The sequence below is a fragment of the Etheostoma cragini genome, chromosome 12 (assembly GCF_013103735.1).
Source record: "Etheostoma cragini isolate CJK2018 chromosome 12, CSU_Ecrag_1.0, whole genome shotgun sequence".
Taxonomy (NCBI): Eukaryota; Metazoa; Chordata; class Actinopteri; order Perciformes; family Percidae; genus Etheostoma; species Etheostoma cragini.
Genome location: NC_048418.1, coordinates 18963369 through 18987715, shown reverse-complemented (window position 1 = coordinate 18987715; position 24347 = coordinate 18963369). Strand labels below are relative to the sequence as shown.

The 24347-nt window shown below is 41.0% G+C and overlaps 3 protein-coding genes across 6 annotated transcripts in view; 2 read left to right on the top strand and 1 right to left on the bottom strand.

The window, feature by feature from the left end:
- Positions 1–2947: 2947 nt before the first annotated feature.
- On the top strand, positions 2948–4717 carry LOC117953670. The gene is made up of 3 exons (XM_034886926.1): positions 2948–3180; positions 3554–3894; positions 4399–4717. Exons 1-3 carry the CDS (start codon positions 2971–2973, stop codon positions 4541–4543), a joined length of 696 nt encoding a protein of 231 aa, XP_034742817.1. The 5' UTR covers positions 2948–2970; the 3' UTR covers positions 4544–4717.
- A 2769-nt stretch (positions 4718–7486) lies between these two features.
- On the bottom strand, positions 7487–9446 carry LOC117953650 (growth/differentiation factor 15). The gene is made up of 2 exons (XM_034886899.1): positions 8882–9446; positions 7487–8327 (listed from the first exon to the last, which is right to left on the bottom strand). Exons 1-2 carry the CDS (start codon positions 9303–9305, stop codon positions 7543–7545), a joined length of 1209 nt encoding a protein of 402 aa, XP_034742790.1. The 5' UTR covers positions 9306–9446; the 3' UTR covers positions 7487–7542.
- A 7357-nt stretch (positions 9447–16803) lies between these two features.
- Positions 16804–24347, top strand: part of mast3a (microtubule associated serine/threonine kinase 3a) — a 35800-nt gene continuing 28256 nt past the window's right edge. For 2 of the 4 annotated variants that reach the window (XM_034886772.1, XM_034886773.1), the window contains exons 1-2: positions 16804–16925; positions 18994–19025. In XM_034886772.1, the coding sequence (XP_034742663.1) occupies positions 16809–16925; positions 18994–19025 (149 nt within the window). In that variant the 5' untranslated portion in view covers positions 16804–16808. Of the gene's footprint in view, positions 16926–18993; positions 19026–22345; positions 22811–24347 lie in introns of those variants that run through there. The other 2 variants (XM_034886775.1, XM_034886774.1) reach the window with 1 other exon arrangement.

The window sequence follows — 24347 nt, the reverse complement described above, 5'->3', positions numbered from 1 at the left end:
CCCCCCCCCCCCCCAACACTCCACATTTGTTAAAAATATGTGCAGTCTTGCTTTGCCAGACCCTCTTTCACAGCGCTGTGGAAGAGGGTCTGGCTAATCTACACAACATTCAGGAATGGGAGAAAAACGTGCTGTGGTTTATTGGCATTTCTTTAAAACAATCACATTTACAGCAAAGCTAATCACCGGGAATATAACTTGTTTTGCTGGAACATATGTTTGTTCAAAAGTTGTTGAGCGTTTAAACATAGTCCTCAACACAAACAAAACAGAAGGTAACCGACATCCGGCAGAAAAAAGTACAATCCAGCAGTGGAAGGTTGTGGATGTGTGCTGAACAAATACTATTGGTAAAAGATTGAAATACGCCTATCAACACTGCAGCTGAGCAGTTGTCTGTTGAATATGTTCTTATTTAGTCAACCAACAGCTAATAGCATTTTTTTGTGCCTGACTTCAGCTAATGCTGAATGAGCTTTTTTTTTTGTCAAAAGGCACAGGCTAGTTTTATTTTGAAGGCAATATTTGGTTTCCGGTATCAACATGGTTGTCTCTCGCCGACTTGATGCAGCTGGCTCGGTGAAGCTTTTTATGTGCTCACGTATCTGCGCGGGGGTGTAGTGGAGGCGCACCGCACATCTGGACTGCGGAACAACCGCAAATTTCACCTTTTTTTTTTTGTCACTGAAAGTGATAATCTCACCCAGGGGCTGTTAGAAAATCACTATTAGTGGTCCCGGATGGTGTATTCTGTCAACTTTATATGCACCTAGGGGGGGCTTGTGGGGAAATTGGGTATGCATTTAATTATGTACCTAAATTCAGCTTACTCACCTTTTTATTTTTGGAAAAAAATGTACCTTCCTTGTCTGGGTTCCCCCAAATGTTTGTGACATGAAGTCTTAGGCCAGCAAGTGACAATGGATGCCTCTTCTGGATGCGCAAATGAGCTCTTAGGTAAAAAAGAAAGGTAGAAAGAGAGGTATTTCTGTCACACATCTGTTAAGCCTTTCCTCCAAGGAATTATATGATAAATGAATCAGGAGAACAAGACATTTGCATGTACGTTCTTGTTTCCTCCCTTGGGAGTTTCACTTTCAGTGGCTACAGACTGTCTGCCGTACAACAGCAAGAGGCCTGTAAGCTTTATCTAGGATAATATATCGGGCTCAGTAAAAACAACACACGCATATTCAAATGCCTAACAACACATACTGTAGTGTACAACATCCCAAGGTTTTTGTCCAGAGTCCAAACGCCACACCTACAGTGATTGTTTCTTTTTGTTGTTGTTGTTTTACAGGCACTGGAGGTGCAGTGGAGCTGTTTCACCTGCCAGGCGAGTTTAATTTGGTTGTAAAGTAACCATGGTAACCTAGAAAGGGAAGCGACAGGTGGAGGGAAGGAGTCTGGGGGAGGGGGGAGGGGGGGAGAGCCTTACAGTTTAACATTAGGAGCATCCCTCAGAGGCTCGAGTCAGCAGCAGACAGGGACACTTTCACTTCACATTCTCAGTTAAACCTGAAAGTCTCTCCTTTTGGTTTTTTCTTTTTGTGCACTATAAACCACAATGTTCAGCCACTTTGGTTTTCATAAATATTATTTGGGGTGCACAGAAGAAGCTCATTGTTGAGTGTACTTCACTATGAGCCTATAATGTTACCTTTTTCATGTGTATGCAAACCTTTTTTCTGTGTTCAGAAAACCCAAATGTACTCTTTTCTCCTAAATCACATGTGTCAAACTCAAGGCCCGCGGGCCACATCCGGATAAAGCAACATTTCTGTGTCACCGACATTAGTCAAATTTGTTCTCTGTCCCAAATCATAATGCTAACCCTGTCCAGTCTATTTAAAATATACACGAGCCAGATACAAATTTTCTTCTGGTTAAATAACTCTATCCCTTTTTTTGCACAACAGCCATTTGAACACCCAAGGATCCAGTCCAAAACTTGAAGCAATAGAGCAGGGGCCTCTGTCATACCATTGGCTTGATATGAAGGTTCAGTGAGGCGTTCAGGTGACAGATGGACCAACCATAAGATGCCGATCTATCCTGCTTCTTTATCACTGTTGTGTGGTGTGAGGTAAAAGATCAAAAGTGTCTCCTACACCACACCCGATGGTTCAAGTCACCAGTTCAACTATTAGTTTACAGTTCAAATTATAGTCCAAAAGTTAAGTAATAATACAAGTTTATAGTCTGCATGTGGGGAGTGAAAGTAACAGCAGGGGGAGGTAAAAGTGCCATGACATTATCTTGTATCATTTATTAATGTAGCTTGAGTGGCATGCAAATGAAATATAGTACTACTTAAATTTCGGATGAACTTGTTTTAATCCATCTGTTTTAATTTGTTTATCCTGTTTATTGAACCCCAGTGGGGAAATTATACTTTACACTCTGTTTTGCTGGTAATTAATACACACAGGCCTGAAATACACAGACATACACATGACCAGGACCTATTCATGCACAAATGGAGGAGGTCAGAGTGAGTGGGCTGCCAGTGCTGGACCAGCGGCCTGAGCAGTACGGTGCCTTGCTAAAAAGGAGTTGGCCGGAGGTGAACTGGCAACTCTGCAGCTACCAATCCTCACTCTGTACTTTGGTCCATACGGGGAGTTGAACCTGCGACCCTCCGGTTCCTAACCAAACTCCCATACAGGCTGAGCTACTGCCACCCATGCTGGGAAAACAATATTTTAAAAAAATATTAGTTTCCAGCATTAACATCACATCCAATAATGATGTAAGAAACTATGACACACACAACAAATGTAATTACACAACTCTTAATAAAGTAAATCTGTTTTGGGTCAATATGAGACGTTTGAACCATAGTAAGAAATGAGAATTACTAATTTAGCCAAAATTTGTTTTCCTGTTCACAATCAACTATTTGATCATAAACATCCATAAAAGCTCCACTTAGAACTATTTCAGTTCTCTGATAAATATGGAAACATGTCTATTGAGTCACATGGTTTAATAAAACATCCCTTTAGCTTCTATCAGCAGATTTCTATTTTAAGAAAGAGCTTTTACAGGAAATCTTTTAGTTTCGGCAAATTCATTGTTCAGTTCCATGATTTCAATAAAAAGGGAACTTCACTGTTGCAAACGACTTCACTCAAGACTCAGACACCGACTCTAACAACGTTGGAGTCTTGCATGGTACGTTCACTGCTTTCATTAACCTACACTTTGACACAAAACTTTGTGAAGTTTTATCATTTGATTTGATTATTTTAAACCTTTTTCTTTGAACCTTTGTAACTTAACCTTTCTTCTTTTTAACCTATTTTTAACCTTTTCTAATTTGTATGTGATAAGACTCAATGGATAACTGTTATCATGAAGCAAACTGTGTATGTTAGATGTTGTGCAGAGACTTTTTTGATTATGAATAAACAATAGTAGATAACTAAACACCTTTGAAAAGAATAATCCAGAAATGTGAATTGTTACTAATGACTATATAGCACATAGTAGCTTGAGCAATGTCATGCGGTCGCTCACTTTCATTCTGTGGCTTTCATGCTTTCAGATCATGATCATCGATAACAATTGCGTCCCTGGAAATGACACGGCCACATGTTTGGCCCCCAGCTCCCCAGTAGGTCTGGCTGTTGGGCTGACATTCTTCTTCCTACTGGTCGTGATCGTAGCTGGTGTAATCGTCTACAAATACCACAGAAAAATGAGGAATATGCTTCAGTTTGGACAAACAAGAAGCCCAAAAAATGAGGACTATAGAGAGACATCACAAGAGGATTCCAATCACTACACCAATATGAACAGAGAGCAGTCAACTGGAGAGGCGCCTATTTATGAAAACTTGACAGCTCGCACTGCTGTACAAATCAGGCCTGTAGTGAACAAGAGAAAGTAAGCTGTGCTTTGTACTTCTTTATTTTCATGCTGTTAGTTTTTGAGTTTTCTTAACAGGCAGCTCATCTTTTTAGAGGAAATGTTAAAGGCTGAAATTACATTTTTTAAACTGCAGCTGTCCAGAAAGATAGCATAATGGAAAGTGAGTGTGTGTGTGTGTGTGTGTGTGTGTGTGTGTGTGTGTGTGTGTGTGTGTGTGTGTGTGTGTGGTTTAAATTTCCCCATGTTGCACAATCCTGTTAAATATATGCACACAATTTGGTCACCGGTGTCTCGTGACAGTAATCTCTTCTTCTGTTGTTTCCTACGATTTAAAGTCTAATAATCAAACGTGCCAGCTGATGACTCAGTGCTGGAGTTTTTTCTCTGAGCAAGATTAGAAACCGGGAAAGAGAAATCCACACAGTTTACATAATACGTACCTTGTGTCACAATGGTTTTTACATCACAAAAAGTGCTTTAATTATCGGCTACACTTGATGTATCATTGTTTCTGTGCAGGTCGCTCCCTGAACCTGAAGAGGATGTGTACTTGCAGTGTGATTCCCAAGATGATGCAATATACAGCAATGATGTGGCATGTAACCTGTCCATCCTCCCAGAATGCCAGGAAGAAGACGTGTACATCGTGCCAGATTTATTATAGGACACATCTCTATTCAATTCTCAGCATATGCATTTAAATTTTTCACAAAACTGCTGCTTTTGACACAGCGGACCTGTAGACGAAGACAAATACCGCAGTGTCTGTAGTGTCTTGATATGAGTACACCCACGTACAGTATATTTTATGGATATATCTTATTGGTGTCCACCAAGGCTGTTGTGTTTTCTGTTACAATCTGTTTTTGCACGGTTCATTTAAGATCACATTGGACACTTTATTGCAAAGTATTACATTTTTGACAACAGTCCAACATTTACTTTTATGGTTCTCTGACCTTTAAAGGGCAGAGGTGTGGACCATTTTCTCCCACTTGTGTGGTTGCGTTGTCAATTGGTCTTTAATATGTGTCAATAAACCTTTTCCATTAGCACATTTTCATCAGCCTCACAGTGTGTCATAGGAGGCCTCTGTTCACTGCATCACTGATTTCTTCTCTGCATGGCCACCATAGAAAGGTTTAGATAAATTGTTATTACATTTAAAAAAGATGTTAATGTATCATGTGCATGTTTGGATGGTTTTACTACATGGGTTTGGGCCATATTATTAAGAGAAGTTTTGCAATTGTATTTTAAATTTGAACTATGATGTTTCCTATTTTAAATAGTTTAGCTAATAGCCACCTGTTCTGTGTCTTTAGAAAAAATAGACAAGAACAGACAAAAATGAAAAATGACTTTCCGTGAAATACTGCAAATCCAGACAAGACATACTCTAAAATTCACATGGGTCTGCCAAAAGCAATTGCATGCTCTTGCACACAAACACATTCAACAAGCACGTTGTGGGTTTTGTGGTCAAGAGACACAGAGAGGATGCGAAAACCCTCCGCATAGATGAGAAAAAAAAGATCTTCTGGGGAGAGAGAAAGACGTCAGGCTTTGTCCAAATGCAGAGGTGTGATTGGTGCTTTTCTGGGCGGCCAGAGACAAGAGACTCGCAGGGAAGTCTACAGAACTGGACTCACTCTTTGCCAACATTTTTGTCATTCTGGAATTAAATTCAGTAATAGTTTTGTGGGAAGGCTATACGTGAGAATTAAAACCAAGAGAAAGCCAAATACCAGAGGTTAATGAGTTCATGCTGTCTATCTTAGATTATACACACAGAAGGTCCTTGATAAATACTGTCCCTTATTCTTTTATACTTGTATACTTTGGGTGGTACTGCAACTCCGGACCTTTCAGAATCTAAGATTGAAGACCTTTACATCCACCCACAGTTGTGTAGCAACTGAGGATGTCATCCCTAAAACAAAGAGTAACAGGATAAAAACAAAGAGGCGAGTGAGCTGTTTCTGGGCACAGGTCTGAATTTATACCTTAAGAAAAGTAATTACAGTTAGCATTTGTGTCTGCAGCTCAGATTAATCGCCTGTTTATTCATCTCCCTATTTATTCAGTCGTCCAGGGCCACTCAATACGCCCCACTCTTTAATACATCTACTTTATTGATTGCACAACAACACATGCTCATATTCAGTTCACTTCAGTTGACTCACTTACTGGAATATCACACTTAATGTCATAATATCACACTTCAACACTGTGCACTGTTTGTTACCTAACCCTTAAATTGCACTTTGCCATGTTTTAACTTCCACTAATCAGCTCTTATTTTCATTGAATAACTTTTTCTCGTCTTTTTGTTTTTCCACTGCATCCTCCGGTCAGTTTCTCATCACCTACGCACCTGCCTGCCAGTCTTTACCTCTGCCATCCTCCAGTCTCCAGTCAGCTGGCTTAACCCACCAGCCCCCCCCCCCCCCCCCCCCCCCCCCCCCCCCTCCCTCACGGCCCCCTGCTCCATTCTGCTTCGGCCATTGCTTCCGGCCTTCTCTCCACATCCCTTCAGCTTCCCGGTCTCCAGTGTCTCCTTCTTGGACTTTCTTGACTCCTTCCTCCCCTCTGTCCCCTGTCGTACTACTCCCAGTCCTCGTGGCCCTCGCCATCACTCCCCGAGTTTTTCAGTTCTCTATCAGCTCCTGGCGTCCGCCTCGCCACTTCCCCAGCTCCTCACTCATTTCCCTGCTGAGTTTAAAAAAAAACATTTTTTATGAGATTGAGCCTAGCTCTTGGGTCCGTTCTGCTCAGTAGCATTACAATATCTCCCATAACCGTTTGTTCTGTTTTATAATACTTTATCTCAAGAGCACTTGAAAGTAAATATCCCAAGCTTTGATAATCTATAATGAAAATGTATTAACAGTATCGTCATTGATATGCAATCTGAGCAGTCTGGAGATTACACAGCAAAATGCTTTTGTACTCTTTTGTCTTTTTAAACGATACTAGTGATTGGTTTACGTTGGTTCCTTAACTACCCGGTCAAGGCCAAGGTCAACAACGGCAGATAGACGTTATCATATCTTTATATGCTGACATATCTGGCACACCGTGGCCTTTGTGATCCACGGCGGGTGATAGTATCTCTTTGGATGAATTATACATATGAGAACACATTATGCTGTTGTGTTTATTATGAAATGTACATGTTGATATATTCAAGTGCAACAGTTCAGTGTGAATATGTCAGAACATTTATTTAGGTCATATAATTATTGAAATGTGTCAGACGACAAACAATACATCTAAACCATGTACCGCTTTAAACAATACAGTGCTTCAAATAAAGAAGTGAATAATAATAATAATATAATAACATTAAATGGTACTAAAATATACTGTACAGTAATAAAACAAAAACTTCTTTTGGACCATAAATAGAACGGTAAATAAATAAAATTATGAATGATAAGATCCTCTGCTTGATCCACAATACAATACAAAACAGTGTGCAGCAATAATGTGTTTTTCTTCAAAATAAAGTTGCAATTTTCATTTAGTTAGCCAGTGAAAAACACGTATTTATGCAGTTATGATACATGATCCTTTGAGAACATACTCAGCATGTAGCATTTACTTTAGTGGCTCATCCAAAGGTTGAAAAAAATAAATAAATAACAAAAGCACAGTTCCTCAGGCACAGTGACATTTACTGACAATCAAGTCATCGAAAGGAGTCAGCTTCAACTTTCCCCTACTGTCATAGTGCATGAGGACCATGGGCTCATAGGCGGCCGGCACACAACAGGGGCGAGGTGACCCTCCTTTGGTAATCTGATGCAGCCGCGACTTCACCTGTGTGTGCATGCTTGCAGGCTTGTAGTTGTGGGGGCAGGTGCCGTCACAGAAATGCATTGTGTACTCAGTTGGGGCCACCACCCAGTCCGCCCAGCCAATGTCTTTAAAGGACACAGTGACAGACTTCCGGCAGCACCATCCTCGCTCATCGCACACGTCCTCCTTGTTAGAGCGAGGCAGCCTTGTCTTCCTGGGTGGTTTGGGCAGTGTGAGGCCTAACTCCAGGGAAATGTTTGGGTTTGCCTTGATGGCATTTTTGTCCCCCACAACTGTTCCAACATCCACCAATAGTTCCTCTCCACCATTAGTCCTCATCCACCTCTCCACCTCAGGACTGATGTCCAGCACCACATATTGAGTGTGTGATGCATTGGCACTCACTGGAGAGTGTGTCCATGCAGCAGAGTTCATTGGTTTCAATCGGTTGACCTTAACTTTAATTTCTGGTCTTACCTCAGGCTGAAATGAGGTGGGTTTATTTAAAATCTGCCTGGAAATCTTAAGCTCAGCCCGAGCTAGTGTCAGTTCAGTCTGGATATTGGGGTTCTTGTGGAAAACAGCTCTGTACCAATGCATGCGTTGTGGGTGTGCTCCCCTCCAAACCACTTTCGTTGGCTCCACTAAAACATGAAAAAAAGCTTACTTAGAACCCAAGTTGGCAACATCCTACAATGATTTAACCAAGTAGGGAACTGAAATGACTGAGGGCGGAAAAACAAAGAAAATGTATTAAAAATCATGAACTTTCAATTTGAATTCCAATGCTCTCAAGTCATCATTTTGCTTATCATTGATGACATTGACTGATAAAAACATGTTTAAAGTGTAACATCAAGTAAAAGGTGTGTCTGTCATGCTTATGATTTCTAAAAGCTTGTAGGAATGTGTTGGCTTTGTTTACGGGACTGTTTGATGTTATTCTCAACCCTTTGCATATGTTTAAACTCTGCACAGATAAATTCCAGGGAGAAAAGTTATTTACAACCACAATGGCACAAAGGCTTTTGTCTGCCTCTGCAGAGGTAAACACTGCAGGATCTTGTCATGTAACGTTCTTTCCTACTCCCACTCAAACGTTCCACACTGGCTTTTCACATCAGTCATTAAAGCATGACAGTGGTAAAATTAGGCCTGCGTGTCTTCGTGATGTCTCCCTGTCTAAAAAATATCTCACCTGTAGCTGGAAAGAGCACGGTAGACATGGTGGATTGCCAGGTTTCCCTCATCGGCTGGCTGGAATTTCCTCTCATCTCTCTCTGTTTTTCCCTGTAGAGCTGATACATCTTTGTGAGCTCTTCCTGCGAGGCATTTTGAGTTAGCCTGGGCTCCCGGTCCAAACCCAACGAGGCGAGGATCCCCGTCTTCACCGCCTCCAGAAGCAGGACCCTCTGGCTGTCTGTTATGCCCACATCAGGTGTGCCTTGGTAGATGCCTTGGTGGGCCACGTGAGGCCGGCTCTCCCCTGAGCTGGAGAGGGAGGCGAGGAGCAACAGCATGCAGGAGATGAGCTGCTGAAGTGTGCGTGGTCTGAGCATGATGAGTCTGCCAAGTAAGTCTGGTTTGAGAGTGCTGCAGCTCAGTGGATGGGGTTTGTCCATGTTATGAATGAAATTCTTGACATGCTTATATTTATAGAGCTTCTATGTTGCCACACCCCTGGTTAGTCAGGTGAGCCTTTGATGGGCTCAGCTAGGGCCATATGTCATGATGTGGCAACATTTTTCAGCATAGTATGTGTTAACAGCTTGTGACTTACAATATTGGAAATCTGTGCCTTTAATGTCAACATTTACAGCTTTTTTCCAGTTTCATTAGCACATCAATTAGAGGGTAGACACATAGGAGAGACATACAATAAAGGTACAATAAATACAATAAAGATTTCTGGATGAGATTTGGTTTTGTCACGAGTACATGGTTAACACCTCTGCATTCTACTTCACCACATTGTCATGTGTCACTTACTAGCTCTGAGGAGGCAGATAATTGAGAATTACATTGGCTCCGCCAGGGTCAACAATGATAACGTGTTAGTTCATTGATCCATACAAGGCTGTCTCTCTGGTCAGAGGTCAGGAACAGGTCCAGACCAAAGAGGCATTTGGAGTCTTGTTCACTCTCTGACAAGACAATGAAACGTGGGAAGGACCATCTCCAAATGCTATGGAGTAACTTCCTGCCAAAGACCACAAGCCACTATAAGAACAGTCCAGCCTTGCCATGTACATTTCTGTTAGCCGTCTGTGACAACATACAATAAACACAGCCAGCTCTCTTTGTGATATAAACAGAGTGCAACATGCCTGCTCTTTGTTTGTTGCAATTGTTGGGACGGACTAAAGAGCTAAAGATAGGCTACAACTGTGTCATGAGCATGTGAAAGTCCTCACTTCTATCAGTAACAAGGGTTAGTGCACCACTTACTGTAACAACCGTAGTTTCCCTGCCCTAATACATGGGTGTCTGTGTCATTGACCCTATTCTTTCTCCATAAGGGCATTCCCTAACTGTAGAAGCGATTGCTGACTGATGAAGATTAGATTTTATTGAAAATGTCCGTATGATAATATAATGAAACAATAAAATGATTGCCACACACCCGTAAAACATACTGTATAATGGATTATGCAAATTTGAATGACATTACCGTCAAAATGTCATGATTTCAAGCTCCTGTAATGTGTGTAGGGGTATTGCACAAAATGATTGGTAGATTGCTGAAATGCTAGATACTTCCTCTTTAGGCACTTAATGAAACAAATTGAGAAGGAAACATTACTCTTTGTTGGAACCTCTCACAGCTCAGACAGACTGCATAAGTAGCCTTTGATAGGGGGTAAAACAACAGATCACACGCATAAATAGTTAAAGTTCCCATGACATGTGCTTTTGGATGCTTTTATATAGACCTCAGTGGTACCCTAATACCATATCTGAAGTATCTTTTATATAGACCTTAGTGGTCCCTTCATACTGTATCTGTAATCTCTTTTATATAGACCTTAGTGGACCCCTAATACTGTATCTGAAGTCTCTTTCCCAAAATTCAGCCTTGGTCCAGAATTACAGCCACTAGAGCCAGTCCCACAATGAGCTTTACTTAGTGTGTGCCATTTCAGAGTCTGTAGCATTTGAGGAAGAGGGAGGGGGGGGGGGAAGGTGGAGGCTGGGGGTGTGGCCTTGACCAACTGCAACTTTGCCTGCATCCCACAATTACATGCACCTACCATTTCTAGCCACTGGGGGACCCATTGGCAGGCCGGGGGAAATCATGTTAATGTTAAAAAAAACTCATAAAGTGAGATTTTCATGCCATGGGACCTTTAAGAACCAGAGCTTTAGAAGGTCTTGCACCGGTCACAAAATGAAGAATATTGTCCTTTATGGAAAGCCTTAACAGGGCCGGCCTCCAATCAACACCAGCTGCGACAGCCACTAGACAGATTGTTTATATATTTTAATAAACATTCAAAACTTTGCTTTTGTGCCTTCTTCAATTTACCATTAACATAGCTTGGGCATACTAATGCTGAAAAATATGAGTTATGAAGAGGACGTTCATGACATAATGGGTCAAAAGCCAAAATGTTTAAGAACCAGAGCTTTTAGAGGGTTTTGCACCTGTCACTACATGAAGAATACAATTTACCTGAAGGTATCTACATAAGAGGCTCATGACACTGTCATGAGCACATGACATGACACGTGACACATGAACCCTAACCTTAACCCTAACCCAAACCATAACTTGTCATGACTAAACTGAATGACACTTACTAAAAGAACTTACTTGTCATAAAGTTTATGACTTGTTTATGATGTTTATGATGCGTTCATGACAGTGTCATGTCACTCTTATGCAGATGCCTTCAAGTAAAGTTTAAATTGTGCCAGGACAGGATTTGAGCATATAAAGAAGTTACCAAAGAATGATGTGTGTGAAGTTCTGAGAACTGAGTCACTGAGGTGATGAAGCAGTCATGTGCTTTTCCAGGGGAGTCTACATTGCAACTTGAAAGTGTGTGAAAGGTGTAAAGTGACTCATGCAAACTGTTTAAACTGTCTTTCTCCTTCTCTTTTCATATGTTTCGTCACGTCGGTGGGAAGGAGAGCAAAAAAAACTCTGACTTGTTTTGATATCATGAGAAAGAGAAGTCTCTGAATAATGACAGTGAATTTCATCATGCACCCTGGTACTAGACAGACAGAGGCGCTGGCTGTTATGAACTTAACATCAGATCAGAAAGATCACAATGACAGCACATTGTGACAGGATATGACAGGATAGAATACAATGGAAAGTGAAATCATTTTTATTATTGCTTTTTCTCGTTTTACCTTTCTTCTTTAGAAAAAAAAAATCTTTATTTGAAAGTAACAGTGGATAGACAGGAAATGTGGGAAAGAGATGGGGGATTGAATTTCTCACAACTCAGATGTAAAATTTGTGACGAGGCTTAACGATTAGCGTAACTTTGTATGAATCGGTTACGGCGGATAAAGTTAGAAATTACACCACTCAAGGGTTTGACAGTATTATTTACATATTTGTTCTATTTTGACTATATCCCAATATTTCATTTTCCTTTCATGTTTATTCACTAGGCAGAGATGTGATGCTACTATACCACATAGACACTTGAACGACAAATCTCCAATGTACAGCATCACAGCATTCATAGCCATGGCTCTTTTCCAATGCCTGTCTCTTGAAACATAGTTACATTGAAAACATATACAAGCGCATGAACCTACAAAGCACACACACCTGTGTCATCTCTTAACCCCCCACCCCTGTGACTACATGTCTGATTATCAGTGAAAACACTTCTTCAGTTTCATTTTAAAAAACTTAGAGTTTTGTGTTGCTTTGAGCTCAATGGAAAGCTTTTTCCATGCTTTAAAGGTACTTCATTGTCAAAATTCCTTCTCTGCATTTTAAGCCATCCCTCAAGGGAGCAGCCCCCGGGACCAAATCTGAGCCAGAGCCTTGCTCAAGGGCACTGACTGGAGAACCTAGTACTTGTTTTTTGATCGTGGGGGGAAACCAGAGCACCTGTATGAAACCCACACAAACATGGCAGGAGCATACAAACTCCTCAAAGAAAGGCCCGGAATGACCTGGATTCAAACCCAGAACCTTCTTGATGTGAACCACAGTTCCAACCATTGGGCCACCATGCTGCTTAGCCCCCGTATCTGAGAAGGATGTCTGGCCAAGAGAGGTTTTCCTATATATAGATGAATGAGTTAATGGCAAATCAGCTGGTGGAGAAAGTAAACTGCCATTCTACAATGATCATTCATTAATTCATGTTATTTTGTTTTACCATTACCTTTAATCACACAGCACTGAGAGTGCCAAGGTACTGAACCATTCCCAAGGTGCACAGGGCAGAGGACCTGTTAGTATCCTCTCCACACGGTTAACGTTAATAGACAAATAGCTCCATTGTGTCCTCTAGTGGCCCTAAAGCTAAAATACAGACATCAATTGGCTAAGTACATCTTTAAATGAAGTCAGAAGGAGTATATTAATCTCACAAGGCAGCATGTAAAAGGAAATCCATTTTTTTGCAGGAAATAAATTAAAGGCAATTGCTTCTCAGCATTTTTAAGCAGCTCTGGTAGAAATGACCAGGTTTGTGATTTAACCCCCTCCCCCAACTAAAAAACAATCACTGTGCCAAACTTTTGTGGATGATAGTCATTTTAAACACTAGTTACCTTGATATTTGAGATTTCATTTTAAACACTAGTTACCTTGATATTTGAGATTTGGTGTCATTCATGATGTTATTTTTACTATATTATGTCTGTTTAATTTTATTCTGTACTTCCAGTTGTTGGAATTATTCAATCCCAAAATCCATAAATTGCTGAACTCACATTTCCACCTTTCAGCCTTGTAATGAAAGTGGTTCAGATCAGAGAAAACAAAGCAGGAACAAACGACTGTAAAAAAGAGGGCAGTGAAAAGAGGAAGAGCTGACTTTCACGCCTGGCTGGTTTCACTTACGAGCATGGACAATTTAAAGATGACCCATGCTGGATCACATGGAGAACAAGACCAAAAGGAAAGTCCCCAGTCTGTCCTTTTGTAGCTCCAAACTCCATCATCAGTCAATCAGGTAAAGAATAACATCTGGATGTTTCTAGACATTTAATTTAAAGAACGTTGTCTTAGTTTGTGATAATGTCTGTCTATAACAAATCCACTAGCAGTAACAGTACAATGCTGACCCCGCATTGTACCTTTTGTACTTCTGTGACGGCAAAGTGTGACTGCAGTACAGTAGAAACATTTTTTTGTCACCTGGGTGGAACTCTCGCAAAATCTCTTCATTGTGTGAAACTGATTGTAACTCTAATCCTGTTTGGTGTTGAGAAAAGATAACGGCGTGATCTGCAACAGTAAAGTCATTATAAAGAAAGATACATTAAGACAGAAATATGGCAGGAAACGAATGGCTAAACACAGAATTGCTTGATTGTCTCTGTAATTGCAGACTCCAGCCGTATCCATAAACAGCCTGAGTCTTCAACAAGATTTGAAATTAAAACTTGTGTGGCACCACACAACACACACTGTCCTTTATCGGTTAAGAACGCCAAATTTTAAACGTGGGAAAACAAATTGTGAATTGATCAATGATATCTTCAATCTTTCAAAATACATGATACAATTTTTAATACACTGCTCACATTTAGAACACACTTGACTGGGCCTATGGGCACAACTCTGCAACCATATAAAGATAAAGAGATTTCCAATTCACATTTAAGTGATACTTCTAGAGGGAAGTGATCCAGCAAATCCAAACCAGGCAACGCCAAGGTCTGTTGTACATGAAGCAATCACAAAAGACAGAAAAAGACACAGTATTATATTATTAGAGCATCATTTTCTGCCCAAATACCCCAAGATCCAATAGGTCAAACATGCATTTATGCAAAGTGGTCCCTTGGAACAGATCTTGAATAGCAATTAGGTTGTTTGGGTAGATATATTTGCTCCGCAGACGTTTAATTTCCAACACTCAGTTTTGTCAGTTTAGGATAAACAGTGAACGTCACAAGAGAACAATGAAGGATTCATGTCTCTCTGGCACACAAAAATGGACAAGTGACATCCCAGGACAAGAGTCTACCCATTGTTGTGTATGGAAAACAAACACATCATGGTACCGCTGGGTGACTGATCAATCACTGCTATTCAGCGTGACTTCAAAGCACATTTGTCCTGCATCCTCTCTGTTTTTCCACCACACAGGCACAGTGTTAGTTCACATGATGAGGGAAAGTAGATGAACTGCATGTACAAAAACAAAAGGCGACTAGTGGGTTGCATGTGTTTCTGGAGGGTTTACTTACAATTGCAGATTATTGCTAAATGATGCAACATCATGGTGACCATAAGGGTTTCTTAAGAACAATGGCAGAACAAAGGGAGGATTTATGGGGCTCCAGCACCAAATGTTGTCTCAAAAGCCCTGAATCTTTTAAGCTGACTTTGCTGTCAGCTTTGTTCAGAAGCATTAGCGGGCTCAAGTTAAACAGTTATAGAACAGTTAGATTCAAAATAGGAAGAATGCTCTAGAGGAGGACTACCATGTTTTCCTCAAACAATGTGCAGATTTTAAGGCATTTCCTTATCAAATGGCTTGGGAAAAGGAAGTGCAAATAGCTGCTGTAGATGTGTTGATAGATAGATAGATAGATAGATAGATAGATAGATATTGATCCAATAAAATGGGAAATTAAATTGTTGCGGCAGAAAAATCCATCACACAGCAAATAATATAAATATAAATGAAATACTAGGCCAATACACATACATACAATATACATGAAATAATAATAGGATATACTGTAATACAAGAACAAATATTTGAATATATACAAACAAAAAATGTGCAAGTGCTTAAACAGTATGACAAAATGTAAATAGACCAAAGTGAACCTGTTCCTCATCTCAATCTACACACCTGGTCCTGATGATCATCATTACAACACTATTTAAGCTGTCACCTGACATCCATTCCCTGAAGGATTGTTAGCCAACACTTGCATGTTGTGCTTGTGTGTCAGCCTCAATTGTTCGCTTGTCAGTCGCTGGTGATTTGTCATTCATGCATGTTTGCTTAACTGGTTCCTGTTCCTCTGTCTGCAGTAGGCTACATTTACCCTGGAATTCCCTTCACTCTTGCCTGGCAACAAGAACCATCAAACACGTTGTTCCATCAAGACCCCATTCCACCAGTACTCGCCTCCCGACACGTTCGTCCCCACCATCAGCACTCCATCACCCAGACTCACACGTCGGGCATTCCCTTTCCAGTTGCAATAAAACAAATACTTAACTTTTTTACCTGCTACCTTGTCCTGGTCTGCGTTTGGGTTCAGAACCTAAGAGTTTCTTAAAGGGGGGGAGGAATCTCCACGGGGGAGCATGTCCCTAACCCCTCTTCCCCTGAATGTTTACAACATCTGGCTCCACTTCTGGTTATGTATCCCAGAGGCTTGAGCTTTGCCAAAACAGAGACAGAGTATGGGGAGAACATGAAATGATGAGGGAGTGAGAGAATTTCTGTGTAGGCAATTAGTTTCGATGGTCTGAAAAATGTCCCTTACACCCAGTAAAACCAGTAGTTTGCATTTATTATCTTTATTCAGGCTCACAAATAGGTCCATAGCAGAAAACACACAAAATAAATATATGTATGTATATATAAAATAATAACATGGGCAACATGCAAAATATTTCTCATATTACAAATGTTAAAAATGTGTGTGCAAGCTGTCATGCCAGTGTTTTCTGAGTTGTTAGGAGTTGTTAGAGCCTCTGTGATGCTAATTTGACAAATGATCACAGAATATCAACAGGAGGGTGGGGTCAACACGCCTTCTCACTTCAGTACTCGGCGGAGGATAACCAACCCTGACCCCACCGCCTCCTCGCGCCCCTCCCCTCCCCTCCTGGTCAGGTGATCAGCTGACTGAGGTTAACGCGTTTTCGGGGCTGGTTGTGCAGCTCTCTCCGGGAATGAGGAGGCGTTGGTTGTGAAGCAGAAGCAGCAGGAGCGAGGAGGACTGTATTCATGCTCCATGGAGAGGACAGAGCGCAGTATGGGCTGACTGATCGGAGATGCGCTTTGGGCTTTTTATTGTCTTCAATAATGGATGAGCCCAATATCCTGAGACGCCGCGGTCTACAGGTAAATAAAGACTGTCGGTGGGGTGATATGGTGATAAGGATGATGATGATGATGATGATGATGATGATGATGATGATGATGATGATAATGAGCAGTTGGCGAAGATGCGAGCTGGATTTCAGTTCATTTTCTACTAATGCAATTTTGATTAGCCTTTAAGACATCTTGGAAATATATACTATCTGTCTATTCATTAAAACAGGTGGTGGCCCCATGATGAATAGTAGCTCATGATGCAATTAATGAATGTGGGTCTTATGTGTTTATTTTGGAGCTGCCAACTGGTACTTGTGTGAAGCTGGTTGCCTTGGTGATAGGAGCTTAAAACCCAAGGGTGCATGAATGGCAGAAACATCCCTTTAATCTTCTCCTGGTTGCCATGTTTATTACTATATGGAATGTCCAGAGTAACAATAATGATTTGTTTTCCCTCCCTTTTGTTCATTCATGTGTATATTTTCTGCATAAATAAAGTAGTGAAAGCTGTATTGTTTCTACCCCTGGTGTGTTATGGAGGAGGTGGGATTGTGATGAAAGACTCAAACTGGGTGTTCCCATTCACTTATTTTTCCGCCTGAAATGAATCTGCAATTTAAATTTAAGTGCAGCCCTGTCATTATAATGATAATGATGTTATGTTGAAATTAGTCCCCCTTGAAAAAATACACAACATACTGGATGTTAGGCCCAATTGATATGTTCTGATTAGTTATTAAGGTCAAAGTACAATAATTTAAAAGAGATCTCAGCAGAAATGTCTTTGTTGAATGTATGCTTTTACCCACCTTGTTTTTCTATGTGGCTTACATCAACCAGTCACTTTCCGAGACCTGTCTTTAAAAAAAATGGAGAGGATAAAATCAGTGAATGTAGCCTCAGAATAACTTTTTGCCACCCTTCGAATCATAATGGGCAAGAATATAGTGTTGCAGTTGCCTGAGCTCAAACACAGTAACCATGGGTTAGTCAGGATTTGTATCATTGCTGTTAAATTTCTGGAAGAACCACTTGTCATGCAAGAAACTAGGTCATACTGCAGCTAATAAGATGCACACTGCATTAAGAAGAAGATGTGTTGGAGTGACAGAGAAGGGAAAACATTGTAGGGGAATCTGAATAAATGCTGTTACATACATTTTTTAATGATTGTTATAGGTGCCTATTATGACAGCAAAGAAACTTCACATTCCTCCCTGTTTATTCTGAGCAGTGTGCTTTCATAACAGCAGAAACATACAAAGTGCTCTTTGGAAGCTTTTATATAGACTTTACTGGTCCCCTAATACCATATCTGAAGCCTCCTTTATATAGACCTTAGTGGTCCCCTAATACTGTATCTAAAGTCTATTTTATATAGACCTTAGTGGTCCCCTAATACTGTATCTGAAATCTCTTTTATATAGACCTTACCGGTCCCCTAATACTGTATCTAAAGTCTCTTTTATATAGACCTTAGTGGTCCCCTAATACTGTATCTGAATTCTCTTTCCCAAAATTCAGCTTTGGTCCAGAATTACAGCCACTAGAGCCAGACCCACAATGAGCTGTCCTTAGTATGTGCCATCTCTGAGTCTGTAGCTCTTTAGGAGGAGAAGGGGGGGCAAGGTGGAGACTGGGGGTGTGGCCTTGACCAACTGCCACTTTGCTCGTATGAAAGCCATGATGTCTCTCTCTCATGGGTGGGCCAAATTCTCTGGGCGGGCAAAGCAGAGAAAGGTTAGTTAACCTTGTCCTTGCCCCTTATGAGGTCATAAGGAGCAAGATTACAGATCAGCCCATCTGAGCTTTCATTTTCTCAAAGGCATAGCAGGATACCCACGACTTGGTTTACATCACCATTTCTAGCCACTGGGGAACCACAGGCAGGCTGGGGAAACTTATATGAATGTTAAAAAATAAACTGCAAATTTTCACACCATGGGAGCTTTAAGCCAAATAGTAAAACAAAAAAACTCTGCTCAAACAGCAATAGCTGATTTCAAACCAATATCAGCATAAAAAAAAACATGGAAAAAGGAATTATTTAAGAAGATATTTACATTTCTGTGTTTCCCATCTTCTTTTCTAGAAAGAACTGAGTCTTCCGCGCAGGGGAAATGTGTAAGTATGATCAATTGAATTATTATGTGCTCTCTCATTTTCTCTCTCCTCCTCCCTCTGGCTCCCTTTCTCCTCCTCAAACCAGACAAACGGGTGCCTGTCACTTATCAGCTTTACTGTGCATGCAAACCATATGTCACACCATTGCACATTTAATTGACACTTTCCTGATAAACAAGAACTTTTCAAGATGTTAACATGGATTGCCTGAAAGTCCGCAATGTCTCACCACTCAGGTTTAGAGAGGGAGAGCAGAGATAGAGATACAAATCTTTGATGTGATAACAGCGGAAACCATTGTATTGATAATAAAAAATGACTTTAACCACAGTAGAGCATGGGTGTATAATTAAACTGGATATCTGTTAGACTGTTAAAGGTAACCATGACTGTGGTATTGAGAGACTCATATGTGGCATAAATACTGATCAGATTACTATACTGATAGGTGTGAAGGATTTGAAAGAAAATTAATAACAAGGCTTGAAAGGGGGCCAAGAGAAAAGATATGGTGTGCTGTTTACAATTAAGGGGTCGCATGGCTGTGACAATCATGCAGCTTCTGATTGGCCGGCCCAAACGGCCCACTGTCCCTCTGGCATCTGCTCAAATTCCAGATTACCAGTCCTTCACTGATTTCAAGTGGCCCACATGAACAGCATGAAGGAAGTTGTGAATTTGCTCCTCAAATAGGAGGCGCCTCAGTCAGAAAAACATCAATCACTTCACTGTCTCTAACCTGTTCAGGGACTTCCCCCAGTCTTCAGATAAGTGATTACACCAGGCTGTAGTTTCACCATCTGTGAGTCAGAGAAATATCATGGGACATTCTAGATTACAGTCGACAGATGTAAATATTTTATAAAGTTAAATATGTTTGTGCCGCTCACATCCTGCTTTTCAACCCTTATCAACAAGCCCAAGAACCTACCCTGACTCTCTCCACACTCCCTCCCCCCCCGGCTCTTCATAACACTGTACTCTCTCTACTGTAATGCTCTTTTTATTTCTCTTTATTTTTATTTTTCTATTTAATACATAATGTGCACATGTACTTATGCTGTTTATACCTATACTTATATGTTCAATATTCCATGCAGAGAATGAGTGACGTGCACCAACAACACAAATTCCTTGTATGTGTTAAATAACATACTTGGCAATAATACCCTTTTTGATTCTGATTCTGACTGGTAAGAGTAAATGAGGTTTAATTATGTATCCAGCTATTTAAAATAGCTTACGTTCCTGTATTGTGTGAACAGTTAACTTCACTTAATATTGTATGTGGAGTTTGCTTTTGCGGGGTGCTAATATTCCATCAAAACAAGTTCCTTCCCAAGACTAATTTGCAGAGCCACTGTCGCTGTGTCTGGAGCTTGGCGCCGCCCAGGAAAATTGTGATTGGTTTAAAGAAATGGAAACAACTGAGGTGTTTTTTTCTCCTATCCCATAATGCACGTATGTTGTAGGCAGACCTTACTCCACAGCTCTGTGGAGATAGGTCTGGCAATGCGAGACTAGTGTAATAATAATATGTGATTCATAAAGGCAAGTGGTTTCTCTACAAACAAAACACTGAAATATTTCAGTAGGGACTTGTAGTGTGTCTGTGGAAAGGTTTAGTAGTAATCTAAGGGATTAACTCACTAGGTGGTTAAATTAGCTGTGGGCTTTTGACCTCCTGTTTGTAGTCACTTAGTTTAAAAAAGGGATGTGTGTGTACATTTGGACTTGAGCACACAAGTCATTCCCAAACACATGTGCAAGTAATCAAACTACCTGAAGGTCTGCATATATTATTATATAGTATAGACCTGTTTTTGAAAAAAAAAACTCCAACACATTGTCTAACCTTAGATCCAGAAGGAGCAATGCAGATTATGTTCTGGTCATGAAGAGTGGGCCAGCTCTTCATCCTTGCAGGCAGGGTGCGAATTGCTCAGGGGGCCGCGTGGGATTTCCCCCTTTCTGGTCTAATATCCTTGCCTCTGCTGGATTAGTTTTAACCCCGGTTGTGACAAAATGGAACCCTCCTCCTCAAAGTCATCAATGCTACTTCACCAATAGACCATTATGTACCTTAAATAAGTAAAGTGCTGTAATGTGAACAGTCTATAGTGCAATAGAACGATAAAATCTGAGCGGCAGTTGCTACTTGTATTTAGCCGCTACAGAGCTCCGGGACGCCAACTACAAGAGTCAGTTGTTTAGCCGTCGAATGACGGTCCTTTCAGGGGCCATTGTAGTGAAGTTTAGCCAGAAAAAGTGAGCGTCATGCGGCAATGACAGTTAAGTTTAGGCACCAAAATGACTAGTTAAGTGTTTCCTGGGTGAAAGTATTTTGTTTTCGCTTTTCAACTTGAAATCACTGTATTTTCCATTGAATATTGAAGTGCATATTTAAGTGTTTGGCGTGCCTGGCCGAGTGGCACTATGTTCATGGTATTGAAAGGGGGATTTAATTCTTGTATGTTTTTCGGAAGCCAGGGGAAGAAGATTGTCCGGTTTGGCGACCTCAGAATTGCTTCTCTGTTCTTTGCAGATGATGTGTTTCTGTTGGCTTGACTTTGAATAGAGCTGCCGCTTCCTAACATTAAAAGTAGCCAGTTGAGGTGGTTTGGACATCTGATAAGAATGCCTCCTAGATATTTTCCTTTGGAGGTTACCCGGCATGTCCAACTGTTAGAAGAACCAGAACAAGCTGGAGAGATGATATTTCCATCTGGTTTGGGAGTGCCTTGGGGTCCTCCAGGAGGAGCTGGAAAACATTGCTGGGGGGCGGGACATCTGACCTACCTACCTATCCTGCTGCAGTGGTGGATTCAAAACCTTACCTAACTAAAAGTATGTTAGTATATACATCAAAATGCACTTATCCCTAATTAAGGTAGCATACAGAAGTATTTTGTGCAGTAAAATGTCCCATGTCAGTGTTTGCATTAATATTCCCGCTGCATTAACTTATATGTTAAATTGTACTGCTGCAGATGTTTAATATTGTGCTAATTTTAACTCCTTTTACATACTGTTGGGTAGTTTAATCCACATTAAAGCATCATATCTATAATAGAATCATATGTTTGTTTGTTGGATCTCTAAGAAGTCAACTTTTCACGAGTTTAGAAAAACATCCCTGTTTTCAGTTTTGTGACGATCCATTGAGAATGGAAAAACTACCTGAAAACGTCCCAAGAAGTTTCACGAACACGATTTCTATTTTTCTCTGTGCGGTTTGTTTGTATTCGAGTCGTTAACCCAATATTTCCGAGAGTGCTTGAAGGCATCATTAGTCCCTCCTCCGTTCGGTACGAGCTGGCGCGACTGCGCAGTGCGGCGTTGCTTGTGCTGTTGGAAAGTTTGTATCACTCTTTAGCTACATCTTGGGGAAGATATCACCAGATAATGCCACAACCCGCAGTAGACGGACTGTTTCGAACATTTTGCTGGAAATAGGGAGAAGGAGAAGAGCGGACATGTCCGTAGCAGTCGCTTATCATCACCGTGCTGTCTGGTGCCGTGGGTCTGTTGTCAGTTTGAACCGAAGCTAAATGGAGTTTCTGCCGTCGGACGCTGCGTACTGGCCTAACCGCAACCAATAACAACTCTTTAAGAGAGACTGTATACCATGATGCTCCCACTTTAACAAGGATACACTTTCTCATATCTGGATTGGATTTATCGGTCAACACCATCACCATGTCTGACCAAAACTACTATTGGACCGTGTTGCCGAGCTACAAAACTAGTTTTGTGACCGGGGCCATGATGAAAAGATCAAAAAGGTAAAGACAGCACAGCCTGTTTTGATACTAACGTTATTCTTTCTGAATATCTAGCTAGCTAGCCAACGGTAATAACGGTACAGCCTTGACTGCCGCCGCCCGCAAACCGAAAACGCTTGTGTATCACCAGCTCCCCACTGATCTGTGCCATTCACTGTCTGGCTAACAGCAATTTGTTGAACGTTTATGTTGAGCTATTCGATTCACAGCACGTAAACGCAACCCCTACAGTGTTTTGTACGATTATAAGTGTACAACTCAGATTGACAATGTCATTACTGTGTCGGTGATAGCATACCGTGTGGAGCTGTGTGTCTGTCGGCTAACGTTACATCCGCCCTAGTTTTTGTTTCCGACGGAGAAACGTGGCCATTGTATAGTGTTGTGTTTGGGGCCAGACTGCATTGTCTGCTACCAGCTGTCGCATAAAGCGACACAGAGTCCCAATGCGGATCGATACACTGATGTTGTTAGTGGGACTGTAGTGTTGTCGATGTGATTTTATCGGCGAGATAAATGTAATCAGCCCTGACGAAGTAGACCAGTATCATTTGCCTTTTATGCCCTGTAAGGACTCAGTGTGTCTTTGCCAATCAGTGAGTTAAGTGACCTAATCGTGATTTATGGAATTTGTATTTACTTTCGCTTGGATTCCGATATTTCTATACTTAAATGTGTTGTTGTGATTCTAAGACGGAAGGCATTTGTTTTAGCTGCTGTCAATGGCATACACTGCAAGACCCATTGCTAAGGATCGTTCCTTCTGGAAGGAAACCTCATCTTTTAAATATATGTAATATAAATCTCTAACTATTACCAAGCTGCTTAAGACATCCTGTGGAGCATTACTATCCACCTTTCCCGTAGCTAGGGAACATGTATCAGTCATGTAACCCATAAATCATTGACTTTGAATGGAGCTCAGTGAATAATTGCAGCCCTTCATCATCAGCAGACATGTGAAACATGCAGGCTTGCATCTCGGTGGCCTACATTCATCTATAACTAGATGGCTGCCTGCACAGTCCCTACAAACCACCGCTGTGTGAGTAGCCATATCAATGGCCACGTGTTAAAAACGCTCTCTTGTGATCATGCTGTGACACAGTGATGCTTTCACACCACCCAGGCTCTCTATAGTGTGAAAAGGGTGTCTGTTTATTTATTTTCTGATATAAAGAAACTGGTGCACACTCACAGCGTCACTCTGGTGACGATGTTGGTGTGTCGTTGGAGCCAAAGTCAAGCATTTATTGGCTCTCCCTTCTCTCTGTTGCTGTGCTGTCTCTGCCACTTGAGGCTTTTTAGGTTGGGGGCCATATACTTTGTGAATCTGCCTCAGCACCGACCCAGAAATGTCAGGCGCTGTTGATGTCTAAGCTCCCTCAATTATTTTAGGTCACTGTCAGAGAGGAAGTGAGATGGGATTGACATCATCTGGATGAAATGGAGAGCATGATGGGATGGATAACATCCAGTTTAGTGGGGAATGTAAAAGCAAACTAAAAAGAAGCCCACATTCTATTCATATATATAT

Excerpts from the sequence above, each read along its gene's own strand:
- LOC117953650 (XM_034886899.1), bottom strand. The coding sequence starts at position 9,305 with ATGGACAAACCCCATCCACTGAGCTGCAGCACTCTCAAACCAGACTTA. Across the intron at positions 8,328-8,881 it reads CGTGCTCTTTCCAGCTACAG|TGGAGCCAACGAAAGTGGTT; the intron begins GTGAGATATTTT and ends TTCATGTTTTAG.
- LOC117953670 (XM_034886926.1), top strand. The coding sequence starts at position 2,971 with ATGTCTATTGAGTCACATGGTTTAATAAAACATCCCTTTAGCTTCTAT. Across the intron at positions 3,181-3,553 it reads CAACGTTGGAGTCTTGCATG|ATCATGATCATCGATAACAA; the intron begins GTACGTTCACTG and ends TCATGCTTTCAG. Across the intron at positions 3,895-4,398 it reads CCTGTAGTGAACAAGAGAAA|GTCGCTCCCTGAACCTGAAG; the intron begins GTAAGCTGTGCT and ends GTTTCTGTGCAG.